Genomic DNA, 17,030 nt, shown 5'->3' with positions numbered 1-17,030 from the left:
TCCCTGTAATGGCCTTAGTGACAAACATTTCCTTAGAAGTAATGAGTTGACATAAAATCTCACTAGTCTGGTATTAACGAGAGGTGGAGAATCCTTTTTATTTTACCTCCTCGTTTCTGTTACTTAAACGCGACGTCTTAAATCAGGAGGGGGAATAATGTGCAAACATTTAGTCCTCCCTGAGTGCAGCGGCCTTTTGTTCTGTCAAACACCTAGATTGACTATTCAGGGTTTCACTCGGAGCCACTTCCACTTTATTGTGCCTCAGCTGAGCCGTGAAGAGGCGGAAGACGCCGGTGACGTCGGTTCAGAGCCTGTTGGCACTTAATTGATCTGAACCTGGCAACCTGACGCTGCCAGCCAGTTCCCCCCCCCCCCTGGTGGGTCTGTAGAAATGGAGTGGTGGGCGCCAGAGGCCGTGACGTCAGGGATGGAGAGAGGTTCTAACCTCTCTCTGTCTGTTTGGCAGCTCCTTACTAGCGAACACTCAGCGAACACGCAGCAGCAGCAAAGGCAGTGGCTTTTAAACCCGCTGTCAGGCAGAGTTCATCACACACTGCATTTAAATTCTAGTAGATTAAAAGGGAAGCCCTGCAGTTTAAAGATGACAGATGCACTTTTTTTAAATAGCAATCTTAGTCACGTGACCTCAATCCAGCTGATCACTCACTCAGACCAGACTGGAGGGAAAACCATAAAAAAAAAGAAGTGAAAATGGGTGGTATGCTGATCTTGCCCGTCGACTGAACAGCAGTCAGCAGAATTCGAGCTGAGAGGAGTTGTAGCCAAATATTAGACGAGATTTTCTTCTTCAAATCGAGTCAAATTATCTAAAGTTTGGATGTTGGATGTCCGTGTCTTATGAAGAAACATATTGGGAAAAAAGGAGGAACACGGGAGAGAAAAAATAAATCAATTCAGATTTCTTTATGGAGAAAAGCATACAGAGAATTAGAGCAAACTGAGGAGTCACCATTTCTGCCTCCAACACACCAAACAGTGAAGCGTGCAAGTCTGACCTCCAGTGTTCATTGGATGTATTAACCAGGACCACGAAAACTGAAAACTGAGTGAAGCAAACAACAAACAGCACAAACGGAAATCAATCAAAACAGAAATCAGGAGTCAGTCAGGATTTACGTTCTAACTAAAGCACATCATTTATCATTTTTTTTATGGGAACAGTTCTAGCAGACTCCTTATAGAATAAACTTCTCTCTGTTTCCCTGATTGGTGAGAGTCTCCAGCAGAGTCTTGTCATCCTTATCTGGAAATGACAGCACACAGAGAGATTAGGATTAAGTCAGGTAGAAAGTCATTCTTGGTCCCACGCCCCCCCTCCTCTCGGCCGTATACCGTATATCACCAGGTTGCAGGAGCACCTGGCCGTCCCAAGGGGGTTCTCCAGCACCAGCGTGTACTTCCCGCTGTCTTTGGCTCCGCAGGACGGGATCACCAGGGTGCACACGCCGTTCGCCGTGCTGTGCCAAAACCGAGAGGACGCGGAGATCTTCGAGTCACCTTTATACCAGCAGGCCTGCGCGGGGGAATTATCTGCAGTTATTATGCATTTATTTATCATGACATTACTGTTGCACAGAGGCGACTGTGTCGTATACCTGTGGTGTCGGCAGCCCCTGGTAGGCACAGCTCATGGTGCAGTCGTGCCCTTTGTGGACGGCATGGTCCTTCAGCGGCAGCAGGAAAGTAGGCTTCACCTGACGTGGTGACGATGCATACTCCTTCATCTGAAGGCTGCTGATGCACTCTGATACACAGACACACATTTGTAAAGAAACTGAGATAATAAGGACTCGTATGAGTCAATGGTGTGAATTAGGGCTGTTGTGGAAAACCGGTAAAGACGTGTATATGATAAAATCGTGGGAATCCTGGTCATATTGTATAATTTTTTCCCACTGTCAGTACTCTGAATCTGAACTCACTCACTGAGTTTGCTCTCATTAATTATGATTTATGGGTGCAGTTCCACTCCGTACCTGACCCAAGAATAACATTGTGATGCATTGATGGTAGGGAGGCGCTGTTGAGCTCCTGCCACAAATATACAAATGATACAGGTCCAAGGCCTGTAAATTTCAGTGCTTCAGTTATTTTTCTTACTTAAAGAAACCAACAAATAGATGTTCAGTAATTTTTTGAACATAAACGTGCTGTATGTACCCACATTTAACTTAAGGTACTGCAAAATTAACATTTTGAACCACGACCCTCACCCCAGATTTAATTTTGTCCCCCCATGTGGAGAATTTGGACATCCCTGGTGTAAATGATCCAGTGCCACTTGAATGTGGTGTGTTTATTACTTCTGTTTTCTTCTGTACTACTGTTATTTTGAGTGTAATTCATCTTCCAAAAGAGAGAAAACGAAATAACTTTAAAGATGCATTTCCTGGATTTTGTCATTATTATTTACATTTTTGTTGACTTCTTTTTGTCCACGTTAATCGTGAAGTGAAACTCTGACATCGTGACGGCCCTAGTGTGAATGTGAGACTGCTCACTTTGCTCCTTGGCGATGCTGACGGGCTCCTTGGAGTCTAAGGGGTCGCTGTCACCGATGGAGTTCTGCGCAACAACCCTGAAGAAGTACTTCCTCCCTGGAAGGAGTCCGGTGACGGTGTACTTGCTGCTGAAGACGCACTCAGCCACGGTGAACCAGGAGGCGGTGCTCGCGTCTCGTTTCAGGATGACATAATGCGCCCCGTCATCGTCGTCGGCCAGGTCCGGGGTATGATCCCATAGCAGGGTCACTGTGCCCGGGACCTCTTCATCCAGGCGGAGGTTCTTCGGGGGTCGAGGAAAGTCTGAGTGCAGCAAGAGGATTGTGAAGGGAAAAAAAAATGCCTTAATTTTCCCCTGTTTGCAAGATCTGCAACGTTCCACAAAGCTTTACTCGTTTTACCTGTAACCCTGACACTGACGTCATAGTGAGCCTCTCCGTAGTCGTTCTTCAGGTGAGCACGGTAGACGCCAGAGTCGCCTCGCTGAGAGGTGGAAATCAGGAACTGCGAGTGATTCTTGCTCTTGGTGATGACCTCTCTTCCCGTGGTGAGGACGCCGTCCTTGAACCAGCTCACCACAGGGGGAGGGGAGGCCTGCGAGTGGGGAATATGGTGCAGAGGGTATTTTTTTTTTTTTGCAGGTTGCATATCGGTTATTTCATATTCGTGGAGGAAAGAGCATATCCATTAAACATTAAACGGTTTATTTGAGTCTTACAGAGAAGCTGAGGTGAAGACAAAGTGCCGTTCCAGCTCGGACGACCACGCGGTTCTTGAGTTTTCCCTGGAGATCGAACCTGGGTGGGACTGCGTCAGAGGAAAAAAGAGAAATGTATGTATATATAAAACAAAAAAGAAAAGTAAAGAAATACATATGAGAGAATGTGGTTATGTTACCAGGTGGAGGCATGGCCAATACACCCTCCGCCAGCTCCATGGATTCCCCGACCCCTCCTTCATTGACGGCCCGAATGCGGAAGTGGTACCTCATCCTCTCCTGAAGCCCCATCACTGTGAAGCCAGTACCAGCGATGGGAATCTTAGCGGCTTTCGTCCACTCCTTAGCGCCTTCCGGCCGAACCTCTAAGATGTAACCTGAGGGCTCGTCTCCTTCATCGGGAGGGGTCCACCTCAGGGAAACGGAGGAGTTTGAGGAGTCGGACACACACAGGTTCCTCACCGGGCCAGGAGCTCCTGCATGGACAAAGGCAGACTCAGTGATTATACGTCCTGAACGGTTCAAGTCATTTAAAGTGACGCCGTGAGGTTACTCACGTATTGGGTCTTTAGCGAGCACAGAATTAGAGACGGTGCTGGGACTGCCTGCACCTGCCCTGTTCACACCTGTCACTCTGAACTCGTACTCCACATCATCCACCAACCCGTCCACCAGGAAGCTGGTATCTGAAGAACATATTATAAACACATGTTTACCACATATACAGTAGCTATGGAAGAGGATTAGGGCCACTGAAAAAAAATGTAGAGTGGATTAAATGTTTTTTTGTTTTGAGCTCTGACGTAAATCTCAGAATTCATTTTTTTTTTTTCTTAGAATTCTGACTTTAATTTGACTTTAATCTCAGAATTCTGATTTTCATTCTCATAATTCTGACTTTAATCTGAGAATTTGGACTTTAATCTGAGATTTTTCTCAGAATTCTGACATTATTCTGACATTTTTCTCAGAATTCTGATTTTAATCTGACATTTTTCTCAGAGTTCAGATTTTTTTTTCTCAGAATTTTATTCTGCAAATTCTGACTTTGGTCTGACTTTATGATCAGAATTCCGACTTTTGTTTGATTTTAATCTAAGAATTGAGATTTTTTTTCTCATAATTGTGACTTTAATCTGAGAATTCAGACTTTAATCTGACATTATTCTCAGAATTTTTACTTTATTCTCAGAGTTTACATTTTTTTTTCTCAGAATTTTATTCTACAAATTCTGACTGTGGTCTGACATTAATCTCAGAATTCTGACTTTATTCTCGCATTTCTGACTTTAACATGACACTATTCTCAGATTTTTTGCTTTATTCTGCATTAATCTCTGAATTCTGACTTTAATCTGATCACAGAACTCTGAAAAAAAAGTCAGAACTCAAAAAACTACATTTTCTTTTTCTACTGGCCCAATCTTCTTCCATATATACCGCACCTGTCAATTTAAAATAATCTGGCATTAAAACACACAGTCTGTATCAGTTTGTAGCCTGATGTGATACCTGTGAGCAGCTCCTTGTTGACCTGCAGCCACATGTTGCTGCCTTTCTTCCTCCTCTCCAGGTTGTAGCCCAGAACCGGAGCTCCTCCATCGTGGGTGGGACGTGTCCAACTCACTGTCATGGTGCTCTTAGTGACGTTAGACACCTGAGGCTGGGACGCTGTTCCCGGAGGCTCTGGGTAAGTGGATTTAAAACAGATGTCAAGCGCGTTAGTTGCAAGAAAACCAAGTTAAATAGTCTAACAACACCCTGAAATATTCTAAGAGATGATGATAATCTCTTCTCACCTATGGGCTCTCCAGCACAGACCTCCTCCGTCTCCAGAGGCTCACTCATTCCCTCCGTATTAACGGCTCTGATGCGATACTGGTAGGCCTGGCCCTCCTCCACTTTGTCGTCGCTGAAGGTTGTCGTGCTGCTGTCCACCTCTCCAGCCCGGTTCCAGGACTTCTTACCTGCCGCACGCCGCTCCACCAAGAAGCTGGTCACCTGCTTCCCCCCGTTGTCCCGGGGAGCCTTCCACTTCATCTTGATGCACTTTCCCGACAGCTCCAGGAACTCAACTTTCCCCTGAGGAGGCTTTGGATGGTCTAGAGAACGTGGTAAAATACGTACACTGATCAGGCATAACATTATGACCAGTAACATCCGCAGAATATTGCATTGCCACAAGATGGTCATTCACTTCTCCTGTCAGTGGTTTTAATGTTGTGGCTGTATTTCAAATGTGTGTTCTAAACAGTGCTTTGACTCAAATGCCAAACGTGCGCTGTCACCCACCGACCACGTTCAGATGCAGATTAGCAACCGCGGTGCCACAGTCACTCTTGAGACGAAGCATAACCGCGCCACTGTCTTCTCGCACGCATCTAAGCAAACACAAAATAATTAGACACGTGTTATTTTAACGCGCCCTTTAAAAAGGTCGAAATATCCGAGAGGATGACGCCCGTCCACGATGTGCGTCCACCTGCTGAGCACCAGCGAGGCGCCGTCGGCCGTGCGCTCCAGCTTGGTCCTCTCGTCCTCCACCACCTCCACTCCGTCCTTGTACCAGGCCACTCTGGGAGGGGGTTTGCCTTTGAAGGGGATCTTAATGGTGGCTGTGTGGCCTGCCTTCACGGTCACGGGCTGGGCCCCCAGCAAGTCCAACACAGACGAGTCAATCTCTGGGGGGTCTGGGAGGAAAAAAAAAACAGTATATGGTGTTAATTAGTCTTATTCCTAGAGAGAGCATGAGAAAGGACAACGTGGTAAATTGAAACAATATAAGAGAGCTCGTTAGGTTCAGCCTCAAATGTCGATAAAGATTCAACTATGAGACAACAAACACTGACCAGCGATGGAGAGGACGGCCTCGCTCTCTGCTCCCTTGGCTCTGAAGGTGTACTTGCCCTCGTGGGACTCATTCACACCAGAGAAGATTAGCTTGTGGACGGCTCCCTGTTTAACCACCTGAACGCCGCTCGGCTCCAAAATCTGTCAAATGCAACAACGAAAACTCTCATTTAACCTCCTGAGGTCCTCAAATGCGGACATGAAGTTTTGGGTTTTATTGCAGCTTATTCTGCTTCATTAAAACCCATTGTCCTCATTAGTGGATATTTTAGTCTGCCATCTAGTGGTAGCAAAGGTCAAAACTTCTTTATTTATGCTTATTAACATTACTAGTTTGATATGACACGCAAATTTAACACCTTTTTTTAATAGCACCAAGCTACAACGCTGCTAATTAGCAAGGACTCGTTTGAGGACGTTGGGACTTCATTGTTCTGTCTTTGCTCAGCCATGTTCAGGTATTAAAAAAAAAGTTTCATATTTTGTCACACTTTGGTGACTAATTTATTATATAAATAACTAAATAATCCCAGCGTCCACATATGAGGACATTGTTTTTTTTCAAAAACTACTACTTCCTGTTCAAAGATGATGCTTAGTCCTTAGGTCCTACTGATCCCAAATACATTGTAGGAGCTAAAAATGCATAGCAAATAAAAGCTCAGGAGGTTAAAAATGCAGGATCCACCTGAAGACAGAGGCAAACAACCCTTTAGCATGTGTCTCTTGTCATCTCATACCTCCACTCCATCCTTCAGCCACACCCCATCCACCTTTTCATCATCGAGAACAACGCACAGCTCTGTCGGGGATCCTGTGGGACACTGAGCATCTGACATGCCGCTCTTCACCGAGGCAAAACGCTCTGAAGGGATTATAAACACAAAGAAAAGGAAATGATTCACTACATTTTGTTGGAGCTTAAAGGCAGACAACTACCAAAACTGCAGACACATAGGAGCGACTACCATTCACGGTCAGAAAGGCAGAGGACACATATTCGTGCGCGTCGTTGTCCTGAGTGCAGATGACCGAGTATTGCCCCTCGTCCTCCAGCTGACAGTCCTCGATGATGACCTCCGCCCTCTTTCCCTCGCGCGCGAAGACGTAGCGGCGGCCCGCTGTGATGTCACGCCCATCCTTCAGCCAGCGGACGTGCACGTCCTTGGAGCTCACCTCGCACTCCAGACGGGCCTTGGCTCTCTCCTGCACACGGACGTTCTTCAGGTGGCTGGTGAAACGGATGGGAATCCCTGCATCGCATCAGGGCAAAGCAGGAAGAGAATGAGCAAATTTGGATCATAAGAACAACCCGTCATATCTATCCTGATTACTTTGGTCAACAAAAATGGAATTATAATGTCAAGATATAAACAGTCTCTACATTCAGGATTGTCACTTTAGTTTAGTCTGTTTATTTCCTCCTTGCGTGAAAGTGTACAACAGAATGTACATAACTGCACACCACATTTTCAAATCAACACCAAGGAGCAGCAAGATATTAATTGTCATTAATAAATTAAGTTTTTTAATTTTTTGAATAAATAACTTTTTGAGCACTTTTGAAAATTGAAAATTCGTCTTGTGCGAACAACTACAATTTAAAAGATCTCAGTCACTATGCTTCTTATTGTGCAGAGACAGAGGATAACAACACGCCTTTGCAAGATATTTACATCATGCCCCCGCTTGCACCTTCAGCAACTAAGCATCTTGTTAGAGCTGTAATAGATGAGCTTGTTGTTGAGGAGGGATTTGGTTGGATTACTTTCAACTCAGCACCGAGAGGAAGGAGCCATGCATCTTCATTTGGAACATGGGGAAGATGATGTTGTTTAGCATAACTGTGAAGGAACAAAGCCTTTAATCTCAGGGGGACAGCAAAAAAAAAAAAAAAAAAAAAGGTTTGCTTCCTTAGAAATCCTAGCTCCACTAAAATAACACATTTGGGAACAAAACATAACATAAAAAGCAGACATAAAACTTTTTTTTTATTATTATTATTGCAGTAAAAGCCACGAAATCCATGTACATACTTTCAATGAAAAGTGGCACAGTGGCACTAAGGTCCCCGACGCTGATGGTGTAGTCTCCGGTGTCGCTGACTTTCACATCCTTAATCTTTAAGATGTAGGTCAGACCATCCTCCGACAGAGACACGTCGAACTTTTCATCCCTCTTTACTTCCTTTCCCTTAACCTGCAGAAACAGAAGCACTTCTGGGAAATCTATCTCCATATCACCCTCCAGTCTTTTCACAAGAATCACTAAAAGGGCAAACTGTTCAATCTCGTCTAAGACTGGATTTGATATCATTCTGTGAAAGTGCAGTTACTATAACTGTGCGTCCCTTGCTTGCGTCTTTTTGAGTCACATACTAACCTTCCAGATGAGCGGTGCATCCGTCTTCTTAGAAAGACGCACCTCAAACACAGCAGTCTGACGCTCCGTCACTTTCTTCGGCTTAAAGTCAGACAAGAATTTAAGAGGTTCATCTGAATAGGGATAAAACAGGAGAGAAAGTATTGTATTGAGTATATAAAGCAATAAATCACTTTAATAACTCCTTAAAGAAAAAAGAAAAAAAGTCATAATTTGGAGAAAAAATCTAAATGTTGAGAACAAAGTTGAAATTTCAAGAAAAAAGAAACATTCTGAGAAAAAAGTCGAAATTTCAACAAAAAAGAAACATTTTGAAAAAAAAGTCGAAATTTCAACAAAAAGTCAAAATTTCAAGAGAAAAGTCAAAATATAATGTTAAGAAAAAAGTCGAAAAGTTGAGAACCAGGTTAAAATTTCAAGAAAAAAAATGAAAGTTCGAGAGAAAAGTCAAATTATAATGTCAAAATTTTGAGGAAAAAGGTGGAAATGTTGGGAACAAAGTTGAAATTTTACAAAAAAAAAATATATTTTTTAAAAAAATCAAAATTTCAACAAAAAAGTCAAAATTTCAACAAAAAAGTCAAAATATAATGTTGAGAAAAAAGTCGAAATGTCCAGAAAAACAATCTACTTTGTAAAAGTGTGTGTAAGTGTTGACACTGAGTATGTAAATGTGTGAAATGTTGACACTGAAATCTGAAGTTTTGAGTCTCATTCTGCACTCGCCTATGACGTTGAGCCTGGCTGAGATTCTCCTGTCCCCAACCTGCAGACTGTAAGTGCCCATGTCACTGAGGCTCACACTAGAGATGCACAACATGTGCTTTGTTCCCATCTGTTTTACTTCGTATTTCCCGTGAGAGTACTGGATCCGCAGCAGCTCTGCGCCCTGAATCGTGAATAAAATGATGAGGGGAAGGCTAACAAAACAAAACAAAACAAAAAAAAAAAAACACACTGGACACAGAAGCAGAATGTAGATGAGTTGTACCAGAAACCACTGCATCCTGATGTTTGGGTCCTTCAGTTCCATGATGGTGTCGAAGATAACGTCATTACCAGCTTTGGCAGTGATGTCCTCCAGTGGCTTCAACACACGCACCATCTAATAAATGATCAAATACTTGTTCAAGGGTTTTAACAAGCAACAAAAATAACATATGCTACTCACCTTGGTACCTTAACTGTGTGAAATCCTTTCCTGCTCTATTTTCACATCACACCACAAACCTTCTCCTACTTATGTGAACCCGTGACATGAGAACGAGCTCTCTCTGAGTGACATGCCCACCTCCACCTCCTCTTTCTTCTTCATCTCCTTCAGCTTCTTGAGGATGCCTCTGAAGTCGGTGAAGCTGTTCTCGGCGCAGATCCTCTCGTAGTCCCTCTTGTCAGCTCCAGCCAGGATCTTCAGCATCTCCTCCTCGGTGGGTGGCTTCTTCTCCTCTCTCTTCTCCACGCTGCTGCAGGAAGGAGGAAGGTTTCACGTTGGGGAAACAAACGTGCATGTGTGTGTGTGTTTACGTGCATTCGTATAGGTGCGTGTGACAGGCGGTTGTATGCATAGGTGTGAAGGCAGCTGTCCCAGCGGGTTTAGATCTAATCCCTGTAGATATTTCTGGGTGCATGCATTCTTGACAGGCTCTGGGAGTATCACGGCTAGTGTTAGACAACTGTTCCTACCATTTCTTCAGCTTCTTTTTGAAGTCCATCGCTGGATCTAGTGACAGAGAAAGAACAGCTTTCACATCAGGCTCTGGGTAGAAAACTGTGCACAAACTGAGCTGAAAGAATTCTAAATAACTATCACAGCTCAGAAAAGCTTCCACATTTATACGTGCATTTTATAAAATGGTCTCACTCTCGGTCACAACGAGGGATACGGAGAAGGTGGCTTCTCCATGCTTGTTGGAGGCGATGCACTTGTAGACATCGGCATCCTCCAGGGTCAGGTTTTTGATCTGACGAGGAAGGAAACACGTTGGAGATTAGATCACAATGCTTCTTGTTAGACTATTTCAAACTGCTGTACTGTAATTACACGTCAGGATATTCTAAATCCCGCTGCAGTACTTCTTCAATGCAGTAGGGGGCATAGCCACGCCAGGAATACCCAGTAAACACTTAGCACTGAAACTTAACAGTCATCCCTCACCAGAGAAACAGATGGCAAGGGGAGATGCATATGTCAGCACCCACAAGTTAATTGCTTTATAATAGCTATTTAAGCTTCACTTAAGCTCCCCGGCTGGTACAGAGAAAGCGCTAAATCCACTCCAGAGTGGTTATAGATAAAAGGATCAGAGAGTTTATTTTTTTTTTTTCGCTCTTTCGATCTACTTTTCCTCGTGATGCATGGTGTCCCGTCTCACTTGACAGCACCAAGATGGCAGAGTCCTTGGGCTTAATGTTAGTCTGCGCACAGCCACCGCACTCCGCCCGAGTCTGTTATGGGAACATTCACCCATTAAAAGAGCACGTGCAGACTGTACCTGCACCTCAAGTCTCCATTTATTCAGTTTGGATGGGGATTCACTGGAGGAATTATTTCCAGATGCTAAAATGACACATGCAATATGGTGAAATGGTTCAACACAACACGACGTTTGCACTGATCATTGTGCAGTTAAAGTAGGTCAAACAACACAAGGAGAAAAAAAAACTGTTTAATGTCTTGATACATAACAGAATATTTTATGAAGGGAGTCGACCAATTGTTTTAGATTTGTTTGGAAAAGAAATATTTGTTAGTTTCACAGATCAGCCGTAACATTATGACCACCGACAGGAGAAGTAAATAACATCGACCATCTCCTGACAACTCAGTGTTTTGGTGGGAAACTTTTTAGACCTGACGTTCATTTGTGTGGATGTTACTAAGACATGAAGCACCCATCTAGACCAGACCAGAGTTTGTGAAACAGCTGTAGCGCCCTGCTATAAATGATAACATGTGTTTGGTTTACAAATATTCAGTACATTTTATAAATATTGCCTATTAAATCAGTTCTATGGTGAAACAAGCTTGAATTACTACAGATAAATTAATAAGTGCACTTCATTTGTGGGAAGATACTAAAATGTCCCATGTTTTTCATGGTCTGTGAATGTCTTATGACGTTTCTTTTGTTTATTTGAGGAACCAGGTGAACTACCTACCGGATCCTGAAGGGGGCGGGGCTAAAAAAAGAGAGGGAACGAAGCTTATGCTAGTAACGGGGAAAAAAGAGTGACAACACCACGGAAAAGTAGTTTTAAGCGATTTATGAAACCGTTTCAAGTTACTATTGTTGCTTAATCCTTAAACCGGAGAGTTTGTTTGTGTGTTGCCGGTACTAAACGTGGAAGTGAGCCGAGTTCAGAGCAGTTTCAGCCGGGAATTGTACTGAATGTCCGCGACGCCATCATAGTTGTGTATAGAGTTAGCATCGTCCTGCCAACTGGGAGAAGGAGACCGCGCATGTGTGAGGGAGAAATACTTTGTTTCCTGAGTGAGTATGGGCATTTTTTAAACTGGTGACAATATGAAAATGTATGAGACCGAACAGTGAGTTTATTAGTGTCTTGAATTTATGCTTAGTGGACCTTCACGCCTACATGTCTCCGGGCCTGGTGCTGCTTTAGAGGATGCTCGGGATTCACGCTGTCACCAGAGAATCTGCTGCTGCAGGAGGACATGTCTCCAGGACTAGTTTTCTTCACGTCCCTACTCATCTGAACCGAGGGTTTGAGGAAACTGTGGTTATCCGTGAGTACTGAGAAACACTTTCACAAGGATACATGAGCTGCAACCCAACATGGTACCATAACTGAGTTACAAAACCCCGGGTAGTTTTTATTTTATTGTATGGACTCAAAGGGTCACCAGGTAAAAGTAAAGGGTCATTGCCCATGTTTTCTTTCTGTGTAATAAACATCTTCTTGTTGCGATGTGTATTTGCAGTCCCAATGTGGTGTTATTGGGACTATAGTGTGTTAAAGGTACATTATGGGAGTATTAAGGCTCACAATAACAATATAGCTGTAAAATTATAAGGTTAATATTTTTAGTAGACTTCCTCCAATTCAGCTCATCAGGTATAAGGGGCTTTACTGTGGTAATTCTCTAACAAATTCGATTTGGTTTGGTAGGGCTACACAGCATTTTCACACATTATCTATGATTGTGTCTGTTCGTTTTTTCTGTTGTTGTATTCGCCCGGCTATATAGTACCTACCTCAATATATTTCAGAGTTTAAAATAAATAAATAAATTACTCTGATGTCTTGTTTGCGTTAGATTACTGGTTGTAATCTACTGGTCGTAATGTTGTGGCAGATCGGTGGTATATCCATAGTTATATGAGGACATAAACAATAAACTGAGCTGAACAGTTATGAGGTCAAACCTTCAGTATGTGCTGATTGTTGATGTTGTCACAGAAGGATTTAGTTGCGTCACCCAGTGGACACCCACTGTCCCGTTCCCAGGTGACTGTGGGCTGTGGATTCCCCGTCACTTTGGCCTTGAATACAGCGTTGTCACCTGTGAATGACGAAGAAGAGACAGATCAGGTTCATGTTTATTATCTGTTTGATTAAAAATTTAACGACTATTTGTCTTCTTTTTACCACACGGTGAAAGAGGTTTTCTTTTTTTTTTTAACAAACCTGACAAAAGTCCTGCTGCAGCAAAGTGGACGGATGTTTAATTAATGTGCGTCTGATCAATTTCCTCTTGCTTACCTTTTCTTGGAAGCTGAGACTAGTTGTGTTTACCCTCGTCCTGTGAATGCTAATGGTTGCGGCTACTCTGCAGTGTTCTGCATATTGAGACAAGCTTCTCTTTACAAGCGTCTTGTATCTATAATTCCCAGGTAGAACTGGGGTGACTCAGTTTCAAACACCTACAGTTTATGCAAGCAGCAGCAGCAGCAGCAGCATAAATAAGGCTTTATTTTTCGGTGGAGGTGACGAGCGCCACAAAAAAACTAACAGGGTATCACAGTATCTCTGCGCTTTGCTTGGCCTTTGATCGCGGTGGCGGTGTTAAAAAAAATAAAAAAATAAAAATACTTATCTAAACTTGACACGCAAACTTTTGTTTCCCGGCAGAGTTGAGTTTGTGTCATCCAGAGTTTTCAAGGCAAACTATGGGCAACGGTCTAAAATTAGCTCGCGCGTAGTTCTCTTACAGTCTCAGGGGCTCACGCTTGTTTATAATGCAACCTGGAGTCGAGATATTAGGGAACGCAAAGGGCATTTTGCGATATTTCAAGGTGCTGTGAAACGAGAGGAGCGCTTCACCCTCACCCTCTTGGGTAGTGATGGGACGTGGTTTCTCCTCGAAATCTGGGACAGACTCTCCCTCTGGGACCTCTGTGGATTTCTGTACCTGGCTGAAGGACTCCACTACAGCTGAGGTTTTGCGTTGGACCTCGTAGTGCTCTGATGGAGTGTGAAATGCAAACATGGTAACGTGAGAATCATTTGAAAACATGCATAGTCCTGATTAATGAATCTTTATTACAGCTTTTTACCCAGTTTATCCAGGAGTTTTAAATGCCACAATGATATCAATGTGTCCTCATTGTAAGTAATATTCGCATATTCTGTATCTTTTATTAAATTTATGTGATTGGGATCTTTAAAACACAATTAATTTACAAGAGAACGAACCCACCATCCACAGTCTTGGTCAGGCCTTGAACCACTTTTCGCAGCTTGGTGGAGGTCATGGATGAGGTGAAGCCGGATGAAGAAGAAGAAGAAGAAGACACGCGCATCTCTGACACCTGCATCATCTTTCCCATGTGCTCCACTCTGCCCCCAGTGGCCTGGAGGAGCTCTGCTGCCATGTTAGTACTGTTGAGCTGATCTGCGCCGAGCTGTTGACACACAAACATGTGAAATGTCACGAGCGGTGCCGGGCAGGTGCTCATTTCACTGCTTAGGCCGCAGGGTCTTGCTGTGTGTTACATCTTTTAGCCGTGATGTATTGCCTCTGGTAGCTAAGTGGGACCAGCGGGACCGAGGCCGATCCTGACGAATTCACGCAGCGATGCGGCTAAGGGTGGGTTCTGAGGCCAAACAAGGATTTACAGAGCAGACCCATGTAAGTCCTCTGTACATGCACTTATGCATGCATGCATACGTGTGTGCTCAAAGGTTTACGCGTTGAACACACACCCTCCTTGTGGTAATTGGGTTTGTGTTTGCAGAAGATGATTGAAACTCACCTCCCTTCCCCTGCTGGTCCCCCTGCCCTCTCCTTGCTCCATCTTTCCCCTTTCAGCAGTGACTACAATGGTCCTTTGGCTTTAGCCCGTCTCACACAGAGATCCAATTACAAAGGAAATCCACCCACAGCTGCTGTGTTCGATAAAGCACAGTGTTTATTTCACCATCGATGAATTGTGCTCATTTTCTCTTCCTTTGAGTTTCTGTTTCTTGTATTATGCATTTTGTTGTTTCTTTCAGCGCACTGGTGTGTATGAGCATCTCTGCCTGGACATAATGCAGCTTATTCCATAGCAAACAAAAGTTATTTATAGTTATTTTTATGCAGTAATGTAAATAATCCTCGATTATTCATTAATCAATTACGAATTTGCATTTGGAAACTGTTGCTGTGAACCAACAGCTTGTGTTAAAAGGAAACAACAATGCAAGTGAATAAGGCTCCTTAGAAAACATACATTTAGTCTAAAACTGAGATGAGGCTGACAATTCAAAGCATACAACATCATCTGTAAAATATGGCGGAAAAAGCGTGATTCATATGCGTGCATGGCCTCCAATAGCTCTGGATCACAAGTCTTTATTTACAGTTACAAAAGTAATGCATTTACTGTCATGCAAGTGTAACTTTTTGCTGTAACATGGTAAAAAATGTATGTTACAGTGGATTTTATTCCTGTAATTAAGTTGTGTGTTTTTATACAAATTCGAGATTAGCAGATATCTCGCTAATGCATACGTTAGCTTCCTGTCAGTACTAGAGAACAACTGATTGAGGAGAAGATGAGTCGGACTTTACATTCAAATTCAGTTTGTCAGAGAAAAGGATACAAAGAACATTGTAATTAAGTTCGCTTTGTGTTTGAAACCAAAAGATCTCTGCACCTCATGAAATTGCACAATTAATTTAAGAAAACATCTTGCGTGGTGTCACGCTAACATGAAGCTAGTAACCAAAAGAAAAGCAGAAAATATGTCAAGTTATTTTGGTGAAAGGAACTTGCAAAAGGAACGTAATGCCGTACAATTCAAAGAAAATAATATTATAATGTAAATAATTACCATGACAAGTAATAAATAATACATTATGTTTTTGAAGTAACTGTTTATTAATAATGTGACTGAAGACAGTTATAGAGGGATGAACTAAATGAGACGAAAACACCCTGTAAGCAGCTCAGGAGTTGTTGAAAGCAAAGAAATTGGAACAGTCTTGGCCTCTGAAAATAGCAAAATGTATATTTGACTTTACAAACCAAAGGAACAAACAATTAGGCACAAGACGAGCGGTGGAAAACGTAAATCCAAGAAGTATTTATGTGACTTTTGTCTCCCGCAGCAAATCCGCGTTGAGGTTAGGAAGCTAATTAGTGCTGTAGGCACTGATTGGTACCATAGGAGGTTGTTCCAGAGCAGCAGCAGACTCTTTCATGGTATAACTCCGCAGTCTAAACGAGTAGCGAGCGACTGGAAGCTACAAAGACGAGCCGAACAGGTTGCAGACGTCTCACTGCAAGTGGAACACAAGAACATCTACTTTCCCTGCCTCCTTCTCTTGTCTCTTTGTTCAGAGTCCTTGATCGCTGTCTCCAGCATGGCAAATTGCGGAAAGTTTTTTTTTTTTTTTTTAACTCCCCCATTGGCTCCGTTATTTCAGAAAGACACACACACACACACAGCCAAACTTACTTGTTACAGCAAAGCCTTTACTTCCTCACAGATTTAGCCTGCGCCTTAAACTTTCTGGTTCAGCTGCTTCCAGCCCGAACGTCTTCCTCTTGGTGGTGTTTCTAATCCGCCCTCTGCTCCTGCTCCCCTCTCGCAGCGAGATCCCGTTTGCCCTCCGCTGCTTTCTTGGTTCCTTTTTGGTGGATGAGCCATGATGGGTCACTCAGCTCAAACACCTGCTGTGTCTCGTCTTTAGACAAATAAGGCTCTGATCTGCTCCCGGTTTGTTTGAGGGCTCCGCTGTGGGCTGGTATTTTAAACCATCAACGTTCTCCAAGGAACCTGCGCTGATGGAGGCTTTCTGGCAGCTTCTGAAGCACATTTTTCTTTCTGCCTCAGTATCAAAGTTCTAAATGCAGCAGGCAACAATACATGCACCCAATCAGGCATAACATTATGACCACCTTCCTGATATTGTGTAGGTCTCCCTGGTCTAGTTGGGTGCTACATGTCACATCCCAGCAGAACATTGAATTGTCACAAGATGGTCGGTGGTTTTAATGTTGTGGCTGGTCGCTTTATATAATCATTCTTTATCATTAAATATATAAGACATAACATTGATAAATTAATGGTAAAACAATTCATTTCCAGCTAAGAAAAAGAAG

At 43.2% G+C, this 17,030-nt stretch overlaps 1 protein-coding gene across 2 annotated transcripts; it reads right to left on the bottom strand.

The window, feature by feature from the left end:
- Window positions 1–899: 899 nt before the first annotated feature.
- Window positions 900–16,708, bottom strand: LOC125014912 (immunoglobulin superfamily member 22-like). Of its 2 annotated transcripts, none has more exons than XM_047596452.1 (26): window positions 16,384–16,708; window positions 14,138–14,342; window positions 13,768–13,902; window positions 12,864–13,000; window positions 10,337–10,436; window positions 10,159–10,195; window positions 9,767–9,938; window positions 9,467–9,580; window positions 9,202–9,364; window positions 8,476–8,588; window positions 8,130–8,292; window positions 7,062–7,346; window positions 6,834–6,958; window positions 6,093–6,234; window positions 5,726–5,933; window positions 5,536–5,624; window positions 5,043–5,345; window positions 4,756–4,929; window positions 3,801–3,929; window positions 3,423–3,719; window positions 3,244–3,332; window positions 2,927–3,119; window positions 2,526–2,828; window positions 1,620–1,768; window positions 1,357–1,537; window positions 900–1,267 (listed from the first exon to the last, which is right to left on the bottom strand). In XM_047596452.1, exons 2-26 carry the CDS (start codon window positions 14,310–14,312, stop codon window positions 1,200–1,202), a joined length of 4,044 nt encoding a protein of 1,347 aa, XP_047452408.1. In that variant the 5' UTR covers window positions 14,313–14,342; window positions 16,384–16,708; the 3' UTR covers window positions 900–1,199. The 2 variants fall into 2 exon arrangements, with proteins under 2 accessions (XP_047452408.1, XP_047452409.1); XM_047596453.1 differs by having other exon boundaries at window positions 9,767–9,935.
- Between the last annotated feature and the right edge of the window lie 322 nt (window positions 16,709–17,030).

The sequence above is a fragment of the Mugil cephalus genome, chromosome 10 (assembly GCF_022458985.1).
Source record: "Mugil cephalus isolate CIBA_MC_2020 chromosome 10, CIBA_Mcephalus_1.1, whole genome shotgun sequence".
Classification (NCBI taxonomy): Eukaryota; Metazoa; Chordata; class Actinopteri; order Mugiliformes; family Mugilidae; genus Mugil; species Mugil cephalus.
The sequence above is the reverse complement of the archived record's forward strand: the minus strand, read 5'-3'. Positions and strand labels throughout refer to the sequence as shown.